The sequence below is a fragment of the Hemicordylus capensis genome, chromosome 13 (genome assembly GCF_027244095.1).
Source record: "Hemicordylus capensis ecotype Gifberg chromosome 13, rHemCap1.1.pri, whole genome shotgun sequence".
Taxonomy (NCBI): domain Eukaryota; kingdom Metazoa; phylum Chordata; class Lepidosauria; order Squamata; family Cordylidae; genus Hemicordylus; species Hemicordylus capensis.
Genome location: NC_069669.1, coordinates 16,692,324 through 16,705,014, shown reverse-complemented (window position 1 = coordinate 16,705,014; position 12,691 = coordinate 16,692,324). Strand labels below are relative to the sequence as shown.

Genomic DNA, 12,691 nt, shown 5'->3' with positions numbered 1-12,691 from the left:
TGTACTGTGCTTGACTGGCCAGCAAACTCGCCTGACCTGACCCCATAGAGAGTCTATGGGGCATTGCCAAGAGAAGGATGAGAGACATGAGACCAAACAATGCAGAATTGCTGAAGGCCGCTAATGAAGCATCCTGGTCTTCCATAATACCTCATCAGTGCCACAGGCTGATAGCATCCATGCCACGCCGCATTGAGGCAGTAATTGCTGCAAAAGGGGCCCAAACCAAGTACTGAATACATATGCATGCTTATACTTTTCAGAGGTCCGATATTGTTCTATTCTACAATCCTTGTCTTCTTGGTTCCCATGTAATATTCTAATTTTCTGGGATTGTGGATTTGGGGTTCTCATGAGCTGTACGCCATGATCATCACAATTATAACAAATTAAGGCTTGTCTTATCTCGCTTTGCATGTAATGCGTCTGTCTCATATATCAGTTTCACCTTTTAATTTGCATTACTGAAACTAATGGACTTTTGCACGATATTCTAATTTTCTGAGTTTCACCTGTATTTTTTGCTAAAATTCGAGAACTGGAGAGTAAGGCAGAGTACTTTATTTCTCTTATTTATGCCCCCCCCCGTGTCTGTGTGCGTGTATTTGTAGGAACCTAACCCCAGATTCCCAATAGAGATAAGGTTTCATTATTTGCAGTTTCTGTATTCATGCCTATAGGTGAGAATAGAACCCCCACGAATTACGAGGGGCACCTGAACGTGTTATATTTTTAGCTGGCTTCTCCAATTTGATTTTAACAACATACAGTAAGAAAATAAAAAAGCCAGCTGCCTTGATCCATCAGTTCCACTCTACACATAAGCAGAGGTGGATGCACTTCCTCCTAGCAGGCAGTGCAACATGTCTGAAATTAGAAACATGGATGACAATGTGCCACCTTCTCCTCACGTGAAGCTCTGTGGTGGTATCGTAGTCCATTGTCCTGGTAGTCTACAAGCTTTCTGTTTTTGATATATAATACATGGACTGTGTTTGGCTTGGTGGGCTACAAGTCATACAGTCCTGATTTATGGTTAAGGCAAGACCCCATTTTCGTTTTCACTGCATGTGCTATACAGGTCATCGAATTACTTAATCTCTCTTAGCAATGCATAATTTACATTCAGCAACAGTGTATTAATTGTAACTTATAACATCACACTTATTAGTTGCTGATTTAGGGTGCAAACTACCTACCACTGGTCAATAGAAAAATATTGGTTAACTTAGCCGGACTGTAGATTTAGTTTGCAGCAGTTTATATTTATAGGGAAAACATCCAGATAGTACAATATGGCTTGTTGATAAGATGAAAATTAGTCCAAATTTAGCAAGACCAAAATTATTTTTCAGCCAAAACACAAATACACTTTTATCTGCAATAATTTAATCCTAATGAAGAAGTGTAATGCCCTGAATATAAATACAAAAACACGCCAAGTGTATCTTGGCTTCTGGCAAGCAATTAAAAATAAATAATAGATCAGAAATATTCATAGTAACATTTATTGAATGTTATTGTAAATTCTGATTAGCTTTTCACATACATTCTGTATTAAAAGATAAATGCTTCAAGGGTTAAAATCAAATTAATCAAACACTAAACAAAATAAATATGCCTTTCATCATGACAAGGAACTTATGTATTATATGCTGTCAAGATGAAAGTGAACAAACAGTACTAAAATATATATTTTCTTCATATTCCTATAGTAGCAATGTAACAATATATTTAGTTAGTTAGTTAGATTTATATGTTGCCCTACTCCCGTAGGACTCAGGGCGGCTTACAAGCAAACGTACACAACACCACAAATACTTGTTTTCATGATATAAATATACTGCATTGTGTGTTTTGCAAGATGCTGGATTTATAATAAATTGCATTTAAGGTCTATGATTCAAGAAGAAAACATCTGAATCCTGTACTCTTTTCTCTTAGAACCTGCCCTTCTAACCGCTTCCATTACATTTCAGTTCTCTTAAAATATCCTTGGCTTCCTTCACTTTCTTTGCTGCTGATTGACTGCAGTGAAGCATGCCCCAGTTGATCGAGCCAACAATTGCGTTGACTCGAAACGACACACTTGCTTTCTTTCATGATTAAATCAAGCTAGCAGACGTCTTCACCCTAAAATGTATTTAAAGTCTCAATTGCATACAAAGAACACTACACTCTATAGCATAAATGCAACAAAAAATGCTTTCTGAGTATTCAGTGAACTCCAAAAAATCCCACCTTGACTCACCACAGTTTAGCCATATCATGAACCCACTATAGATTTCTAAATAAGTAGCTAAGGGGCCCAGGCTCCCATAGTCACCTTGTAATTTCAGAACATAATTCTAAGTGTTATAGAGTAAAACAGAAGCAGAGTATTAACACTCAACCCATATGTGCTTTTTCTGTTTGCCGAGACAAAAAGGTAAACTTCCTATTCAGAAATCATGGTTTCAGGTCTTAGGTCAAGTCATGCAGGAGTTTTGAAGACCTGCAGTTAAGAGTCTGAAAAGGATAGCGTTTGAAAGAGATAAAAGATATCCCTCTACCCTCTTGCAACTTTGAGGTTTTCCTTTAACTTTATTAATCTGTGTATACTGACTATGCTTTCTGTTTACCAAACAGTGGGTAAAACCCTAGCAATGTGTGGGTTCTAAGCTATATACTCCATAAAAAAACATGCAAGGCCTTATTATGACAGCCAAGCACAAATAAAAATGAGAAAAAACACCAGGAAAAGCTTATCAAAACTAAAAACTTGCATATGGGGTGGGGAGAGGTAAGAAATCTGATTTCTCAAGTATATGGATTTGTTGTTGTTGTTCTCTTATTCTTTCAAGGATCTTGATTGATGCTAGATGTTTATATTCCTTTCCCATTACTAACCATGCATGCATAGGACAAGCATGGGGAAGGACATGGTATCACATTAGACGGCTCTGTATACACACACAGGGTTGCTTCTGATTTTGATGAAAACATAAATAGGTGCCGCCACTACCATGCTGTCTCTCCCCAACCCCCTGCTGTGTTCATTTAAAGTGCAATTAATGAGAAACGCTGTGTGCATCTTTCCTCTGAGGAATTCCCTTAAAGGGCCTACTCTTCGTCAAGCTTTAGTTTAGTCTGTCTTACTTATACTTTATTAAGGTCATAGACCAGAATACAAGTAATGATACGGTCTACAAAATAAGCAAGATAATCAGTAACAGAGATGACAATACAAAAATACCAAAATTACTTCTAAAATTCTTAAATACTAGAATACTACTTCTAAGATTCCACGACCAACATGGTCAGCCATGGAGGAGCTACCAGAGTGCAGTGAGCCCTTGTGGCTAAGAAACAAAATTTTTGCTACTTGATATGTAGCATTGGAATATTTATCAGCTAAATGTTAGTGACAAAATTCATCTGGATAGCCTGGAAATGTTTTGGCTGAATCAGCCTTAACTGAAAGTCAGAGTAAGATATGCATCGTAAAAGGACATGAGCAGTTGTCTCAGTCTCACAGAGCCACAAAAATATAATCACTGGGAAACTGGAATTTTAAAGTACCTGCCTTCTAAAAATGCCAAGGAGATAGCATTAAGACGATCCCTAGAAAAGGCCCACGGATACTTAGAATGTGGATAGGTAAGCTGCTGGGAGAGATCTTAAGGACTCTCTGAGAGGTTGCTATATACTTGAAGTTTGACTTAAATTGTTCTGGAACTCTATATCCCAGACCTGTTTAAAAAAATATCCTTAGCCTTATCCAATCTTGAGGATAATAGCTCATGTGAGAAACCATACGAAAGCAGCTTGCATATAATGCTCTAAGCTTTAGTTTAGTTTTAACACTAAAATAATGTTTAACATTTATATTTTGTGTTAATTTCCTATTCAAATACAACAACAATTTCCTATTCAAATACAACAAACAGACAAAAAATTCCCACTGATAAAAGGGTATCTATACTGGAATTGAGCAAAAGGGCACCTTTCAATAGGGATGTGCACGAATCATCTGGATGGTTCGGCAGTTGGGGGGTTACCTTTAAGGAGCTGGGAAGGTGTACTTACACACGCACACACTCACACACACGTGCGCGTTTACCCCGCCGGCACTGCTGCCAAAATTGCTGTCACGGGGCGGCAGCATACCTGATGTGCCTGATGCATGTATGTGTAAATTGCCCTGAGTTCTTGTTTTTGTTGAAAAGTGGTATATAAATATTTTTATTAGTAACAACATGTTAGAAGCAAACAACTGCAGTATTTAATAAGGAGCACAATCACAGATTAATTTGTAATTTGGTCTTTCACTCTGAACAGGGTGGTGTTCTGTGGGTGGGGACTCCGGTGATTTCCCCTTTGTCATGGACGGACAACTATCTGGTTAAGCTTGGACTCACGACCATGTCCTACTTCCACAGGGGCGGAGGGCCCATGAGGATGGTCCGCCCGAGAAGGTTACTGGATCCTATAGGGTTCCAGGAAGCCTTGGAGGGATTTAGTCTTGGCTCTGCTGGTCACCCTCTCGACACTCTGGTAGAGAATTGGAATAATCAACTCACCAGGGCAGTGGATACGATCTCTCCTAAGTGTCCTCTCCGACCTGCTTTGAAATTGGCCCCTTGGTATATGGAAGAACTACGGGGGCTGAAGCAGCAAGGTAGACAACTAGATCGCAAGTGGAGGAAGACTTGACTCAAATCTGACAGATTAATACATAGAGAGCATTTGAAGATCTATGCTCAGGTGATATGTGCTGCAAAGAAGCTATTCTTTTCCTCCCATATCGCATCCACAAGTTCACATCCAGTGGAGTTGTTCAGGGTTGTGAAGGGGCTAATGTGTGTGCCTTCACCCTTGAATCAGTACTTTGAACCAGTTACTCACTGTGACCTTTTAAATGAGTTCTTTGTGGACAAAATCTCTCATATTCGGGCTGACATAGATTCAGACTCCACAATTGTTAGAGAGTCTGGTGCTGAGGTGTCCAGAAGCTCCCCTTATGTGATGACCCTGGATCAGTTTCAGTTCATGACCCCTGAGGATGTGGACAGGTTGCTTGGAATGGTGCAGTCTACCACCTGCCCTCTTGATCCTTGCTCTACATGGCTTATAAAATCTGGCAAGGAAGCTGTTGTAGAGAGCCTAGTAGAGATCATAAATGCTTCTTTAAGGGAGGGCAGGATGCCTCCTTGTCTTAAGGAGACAATCATTAGACTATTTCTGAAGAAGCCTGCCTTGGATCCCTGAGAGTTAAGGAATTACAGGCCTGTAATTCCATGGCTGGGCAAGGTGATTGCCCAGCCATCTTCCATGGCTGGGCAAGGTGATTGAGAAGGTGTTGGCCTCCAAGCTCCAGGCGGTCTTGGAGGAAACTGATAATCTAGACCCATTTCAAACTGGCTTTCAGGCAGGCTATGAGGTGGAGATTGCTTTGGTCAGCCTGGTGGCTGAACCTCAATTGGGAATTGACAGAGCGAGTGTGACTCTGTTGGTCCTTTTGGATCTCTCAGTGGCTTTTGATAGTATTGACCATAGTATCTTTCTGGAACGTCTAAGGGGATTGGGGGTGGGAGGCACTGCTTTGCAGTGGTTCCGCTCCTAGCTCATGGGCAGATTCCAGATGGTGTCGATTGGAGACTGTTGTTCTTCAAAATCTGAACTTTCCCATGGTGTCCCTCAGGGCTCCATATTGTCTCCGATGTTGTTTAACATCTACATGAAATTGCTGGGAGAGATAATCAGGAGATTTGGTGCAGGGTGTTATCAGCATCAGAAAATCTATTTCTCCATGTCTACATCATCGGAAGAAGGCATAACCTCCCTAAATGCTTGCCTGGAGGCAGTCGTGGTCTGGAAGAGGGATAACAAACTGAAGCTGAATCCAGATAAGATGGAGGTACTTATTGTGCGGGGTTGGAACTCAAGAGACTATTTTGATCTGACAGTTCTGGATGGGGTCACGCTCTGCTGGAAGGAACAGGTACGTAGTCTGGGGGTGCTTCTGGATCCGAGCCTCTCCCTGCTGTCCCAGGTTGAGGCAGTGGCCAGAGGTGCTTTTTATCGGCTTCGGCTGATACACTAGCTGCTTCCATTTCTTGAGATGAACGACTTCAAAACAGTAGTACATATGCTGGTAACTGTAATGCACTCATGTGGGGCTGCCTTTGTATATAGTCCAGAAACTTCAGTTGGTTCAGAATGTGGCAGCCAGGTTGGTCTCTGGATCATCTAGGAGACACTATATCACTCCTGTGTTGAAAGAACTACATTGGCTGCCAATACGTTTTTGGGCAAAATACATGGTGCTGGTTATTACCTATAAAGCCCTAAACAGCTTAGGCCCTGGGAATTTAACAGAACGTCTTCCTCGCCGTTAGCCCCACCGTTTGTTAAAATCATCTGGAGAGGTTCGTCTGCAGGTGCTTGCCAACTTGTCTGGCAGCTACTCGGGAACGAGCCTTCTCCACTGCAGCCCCTGGACTTTGGAATGCGCTCCCTGTTGAGATAAGAGCCTCCCCATCTCTGGCAACTTTTAAAAAGGCACTGAAGATGCATTTATTCATCCTGGCTTTTAATTAGATCTATGGTTCTAAATAATAATAATATTTTTTTCAATACTGGGTTTTAAATGTTTTAAAATTGTTAATGTTTTAAATTATTTTAATTGTTAAGTGATTTGATGTTTTCAATTATTTTAATTGTAAACCAACTGGAGACACAAGTTTTGGATGGTATAGGGATGTAATAAACAAACAGACAGTACCTTTGCTACTGTGGTGTTCCTTTGTGATGCAACAAAAACAGAATGGGGGGGATACAGCCACAGCTCAGGGACAGAACAAATGTGTCGCATGCATAAAGTCCAAGTTCAGCTCCCAGCATCTGCAGATAGAGCTGGGAAACATCCCTTTCTGAAACCCTAGAGTCTACAGTCATAGGAGAGACCAACAGTCTGATTCAATAGAAGGCTCCTATGTTCATCTGAGAATCTGCTCTTCATGCAATACTGAAAAACATAATTAAGATCTAGATTGTAAAGCCATTTACTTGTATTCAGTGGAGAAGGCAGTGGTTTCCATATCATTATGCAGCCACTTGAATTCCAAAGGCCAGCTTCCTTCTGCCAAGCATGTGAGCACGAGACGGTTTCCTTCTAGATGAATCTGGGGCAAACCTGGTTCTGTTTTGAAGTAGGGTGCAACATCATCTGAAACATGAGAGAGAGAAAAAATGGCCAGATGAAACTGGGAGATGAAGGGTTTTTTTTACCATTCATGATATACCCCTTTCCCAGAGAGCACAAATTATAAGAAGGTATAATTTGAATTCACTGTATAATTTGAATTATCACGTATAATTTGAATTCACCACTCAGAATGGTCTAGATTCATAGTGCACAGACATTAAGTTCACTGGGTGCCCTTGATCCAGTCACTAGGACTATACGATGAATTATTATTATTATTATTATTATTATTATTATTATTTTACATTTATATCCCACTCTTCCTCCAAGGAGCCCAGAATGGTGTACTACATACTTGAGTTTCTCCTCACAACAACCCTGTGAAGTAGGTTAGGCTGAGAGAGAAGTAACTGGCCCAGAGCCACCCAGCTAGTATCATGGCTGAATGGGGATTTGAACTCGGGTCTCCCCAGTCCTAGTCCAGCACTCTAACCACTACACCATGCTGGCTCTCCAGAGAAGATACCTCCTACCCTAGTTCAGGAGCTGTGCACACCTGTGTTTGCTGATCGTCTGTCAGTTAAAAGCAAGCGGAGAGGTATCATCCATGATCACGTGCTAAGCAGCAGCGGGGTCAGAGGGATTCTCCTCCTGCCTTGTTAGAAACCTGGGTACAGCTACAAGGCACACTTCATGGACAGCACCTCCAGCCTTGTATTTTACTGACAATGGGCAAATGGGAGCGTGTACAGCTCTTAAGCTAGGGTAGGTAGTGTCTGACTCCTACTCTATTGTAAGACAAATATTTATATACCACTTTTAAACAAAAGTTCCCAAAGCGGTTTACAAATAAATACATATACACACACACAAAATGGCTCCCTGCCCCCAAAGGGCTCACAGCCTAAAAAAGAAACATACGACAGACACAGCAACAGCCACTGGAGGAATGCTGTGCTGGAGATGGATAGGGCCAGATGCTCTCCTCCTGCTAAATAAAAAGAATCACTACTTTTTAAAAGGTGCAGTTAGCAGAGGACTACATCATGTGAACTGCCCTACTGCAGAGGGTTGCTGACTGTAAGGGGAAAAACCACGGTGTTCAGGGGAACCACGTACACTGCCTTAAGCTTCTTGAAGGAAGGGCAGGATAGTAGTAAGATGTGGTGGGGTGGGGGAAAATACTACAATGCTGTGCAATTTAGAAAGCTGACTCTTCCCAAAACCTTGTGATGTAAGGCAACTCAACTACCTAGAGCTCTGTGTGAGTTCTAATAAAAGAAGCATGCAGCTTATGAGAATGTGTGCTTTCCACATCCCAAAGTCTGCTCAACAAATGCTTTATGTTTTATCGTATTTGAAGTTTTGACCTCAAATATAGTTGTATTTTATACCCTCTGGTATAATATTTGTCGTCTTCATGCATCTAGAAAAATTAAATCCAGTTCATTAAACTCTCTTTAGAAAGTTAGAAAAAGAAGCCAGGATGAAATGATTATCACAGCAGGACATGTCACAGGAGAAATGAAGTATCTTGATAGAGGCTTTGAACAAAACATCCCACAGAACAGCAAGATTAATGTGCCTTTTAATATTGTCTTTAACCAGACTGTCTTAAATTACATGTTTTTAAAAAAGAAAAATCAGCTTTGGATTTTGAATGAGAGCATTTTTAATAGCATGCAAGGGTCAGATATCATTTTGAAACTATCCCAAACCGGTGGCCCAAAACTCTTAACAAGATTATATGAGCGGAAAGCACAGGCAGGAACTGCAGAGTTGTTCAGTAAACAAAAACAAAAACTCAGCTTAAACAGGAGCTTTCCAAGAGCAGGAAGTGCCTAAAGTCAAGCCGTTTTGAGCATTGCACCCAAGTGCTACTTTCAAAGGACACGTATAATGCATATAGTGCAGTCATCCGTCACCACCCTTGAGGGTTCCGTTCTGGCAAACCTTGCCGCTGGCCAATTTGCAGTTGGTGAGCAATTGAAATCAATGGGAATCAGGGGGTAGGGGAACTGCATTCATAAAAAGACCAATCAAAGAAAAAAGACACCCCCCAAAAAAAATCACCTGGAATCCATTAAAATCACCAAGAATAAGCAAGAGGAGTGAGCAAATTGGACCTCTGGAAAATTATGACCCCCCCCAAATCGCTCAAAGTCACTTTCAAAGCCCCCCAAAAACACTCAAAATCACAAGGAGTTGGCAGGGTCAGCAAGAGGAATGAGTGGGTTGAACCACTGAACACCCCCACCACCACCACCCAATTGCAGAACCCTCCCAATCACTAAACAATCTTACCAAACTGTGGATGCTCGGGTTGTGGTTGGCGAGACCAGTCACAATTTCCCAGTCATGGATACTCAAAAATGTGATTGGGGAAACCACTCTTGGCAAGGGATGACTGTAACTGTGAATCATGAGGTACCGCCTTGGGGTTATCTTTTTAACGAAAGGCGGTATATAAATGCAAAAATAAATAAAAAAAAATAAATATAAAAAGGTACAGTGTGCAGTCAAGTCGGTGTCGACTCCTGGCGCCCACAGAGCCCTGTGGTTGTCTTTGGGAGAATACAGGAGGGGTTGACCATGGCCTCCTCCCGCGTGGTATAAGAGGATGCCTTGCAGCATCTTCCTATATCACTGCTGCTTGATAGAGGTGTTCCCCATAATCTGGGAAACATACCAATGGGGATTCGAACCGGCAACCTCTGGCTTGTTAGTCAAGTCATTTCCCTGCTGCACCATTAATTAGCAAAGCTGAATAATGCCATTGGCTGCATGAATGATACCTTGTATTGCTGTCCTGATGTCACTGTAAATGTTGCCCTTGTATGCACTCCCCCCAGCCTAAGGGTAGCAGAGCTGTGTTCAGACACCGTTTGGGAAAGCTCCAGGAAGAAACATCAAAACAGCCTTCTTTCTTCACACTACACCTAGTCAGTTCCTCACACATCAAAAGAGATAAGATGTAGCAAACTGAGTTATCTGGTGAAGCCCATTTCCTATAATTATTCTTAAGGAGTTCCAGGAATGGGGAGGGCTGTAGTAGGAACCTTTGCTCATCCATCTTATTTATTTACTATCTGTGTAAACCGCCCTGAGCCATTTTTGGAAGGGCAGTATAGAAATTGAATGGAAGAAGAAGAAGAAGAAGAAGAAGAAGAAGAAGAAGAAGAAGAAGAAGAAGAAGAAGAAGAAGAAGAAGAAGAAGAAGAAGTAGTCCCCATCAATCAAACCTGAGAAGGTAAGGGATGTGCAAAAGTGTCTCTCTAGTGGCGCAGGCAAGGTAGAAGTTTATGGCCGGGATTACTTGACTGTTTTTAACTTTTTATGTATGGCAGTGTTACCTCTCAACTTAACTACTGCAACACGCTTGAGACTGTCCTTGAAGACCCATCAGAAACTTTAACTGTACAGAACGCCAATTATGCCACTACCAGCTGCATGGGTTACCTGTGTGTTTCCAGGTGCTGGTTTCAATCTTTAAGACCATATACAGCTTAGGGGCAAGTTGCCTGAAGGACTTCTCCCTCTTAAATCTGCCCGCCTTGTAAGAACCTGTAGACAGACTCATACCTTCCGAGGTTCAATTGACAGGGACTCATTTGAGCTTTCTTAGGGACAGCCCTCCTCCCTCCCCAGAACTGGTTTAGCACTGGTTTAGGCAATGGTTAAAACATCAAATCACTGGAAATTATCACAGATCTTATCTTTTCTCAGTCATCTTGATCAGTTCCCACTTCAGAATGTTGCTTTCTCTTTGGTACCACTAATAATTTTAGGAATATGTATAGCACATCTGCAGATAATAAAGCTGCTCCAACAAACATTAACAAAATTGTATTTATATTAACGCATTTTAAATTAAAAATACAAAGCATGCCTTTGCACTTCATAAAAAAATAATGTATGATTTAAAAACACTTTGTAACTGCTTAATATAATCATTTAATCATACACAAGTACTGAATAAGAATATAAACTAGAAAGTTAAAAGGACAATTATATCCTGTTTAATTTGAGCCTCAATATTTACAGACAATTAATTATTGATTGATTGATTGATTAAGTGCCATCAAGTTGGTGTCAACTTTTAATGACCACATAGACTGATTCTCTCCAGGATGATATGTCTTCAGCTTGGCCTTTAAGGTGTCTCAATATTGCATTCATTGCTGTCATAATCAAATCCATCCACCTTGCTGCTAGTAGTCCTCTTCTTCTCTTTCCTTCAACCTTTCCCAGCATTATGGACTTCTCAAGGGAACTGGGTCTTTGCATAATGTGTTCAAAGTATGATAGTTTGAGCCTGGTCATTTGTGCCTCAAGTGAAATTCTGCATTGATTTGTTCTAGGATCCATTTGTTTGCATGACTTGCATTTTAATTTCCAGTTTAAATAATAAAAATAAAATTGCAAAGCACAAGGAACTGAATCAAAATTAATATTCCAGTTCTAAAAATACGTGTAATAATACTGATGATCAGACAGCAAGGATTCAGTCTATCTACTCATCCACAAAAGGAGAGCTTAGATGTCAAGTCAGGTTTGTTCATAGTAAATCAGCTGTATATTTTGCAACTGCCTAATGCAACCTAAACCATTGGCTCCCAATGCACCTGATTATGTTGAAGCCCAGACTTTTGCAGACATGCAAAAAAATGTGAATCACAAATGTGACTCAACAGTGTTTTACAATTGTCTCAAGGATATATACTAGAAGCAGATACAACTTATAACAGCTTTTTGATGTAACACAATTCCTGTTTCAGTTCACCTGAGTACAGTATGGAGAGGGAAGTTTGCAACTCCTGCAACTCCTAGCAGGACTGACCCAACATTCAAATAGGATTCATTCCCACTGACTAAGACACAGGCCACATTCACACATAACGGGAAACTGGAGGTGAAGGCGCCTGAGGTTTAATTTCTTGTACATCTGAATGTGTGAAACCGTGGTTCCATCAGTGGTGCCATCAGAAAAGCAACCCGAGGTTTCCATTCCCAAACTCCTGGTTATGTTGAAGCCCATGAGCGTCTGCAAAGTGTGTGGGGTGGGGAGAGGGAAACCACCCTTGCACTGGAGCAGCAGTTTCCTGTTACATGCAAATGCAGCCATAGCATGTTGCACACCAGGAAGTTCCTGCTGAAATGAGCAGGAGCTACAAAAAAGCACAGTTCATGAACCTCTCATTCATTTTAATCAATTTATTCAATAGGGATGTGCGAACCGGTTGGGATCCAAACTGGTTTGGATCCAAACTGGTTCCGGTTCGGCGGTTCGGATCCGAACCAAACCGGGGGTGGTTTGTTTTGAACCGGTTCAGACCAGTTTGGACCGGTTTGGACCCCTGAAAATTGGTAGGATGGTAGCTGGCACCCAGGGGTGCCTGTCACCCAAACCCCAAAGCAATCAGACACTCGTACGATTTTTTATGAATTTTTGAAAATTATTTTATTTTTTTCTCTCATAGGATATAATGGGATTCGAACCAG

General features: G+C 41.2%; 1 protein-coding gene across 9 annotated transcripts in view; it reads right to left on the bottom strand.

The window, feature by feature from the left end:
• SDK1 (sidekick cell adhesion molecule 1) overlaps positions 1-12,691 on the bottom strand; it is a 733,784-nt gene that overhangs the window by 571,148 nt on the left and 149,945 nt on the right. For 8 of the 9 annotated variants that reach the window (XM_053276314.1, XM_053276315.1, XM_053276313.1 and 5 more), the window contains exon 3: positions 7,051-7,210. The exons of the other annotated variant lie outside the window; for it this stretch is intronic. In XM_053276314.1, the coding sequence (XP_053132289.1) occupies positions 7,051-7,210 (160 nt within the window). The remainder of the gene's footprint in view (positions 1-7,050; positions 7,211-12,691) is intronic. 9 annotated transcript variants of the gene reach the window in all.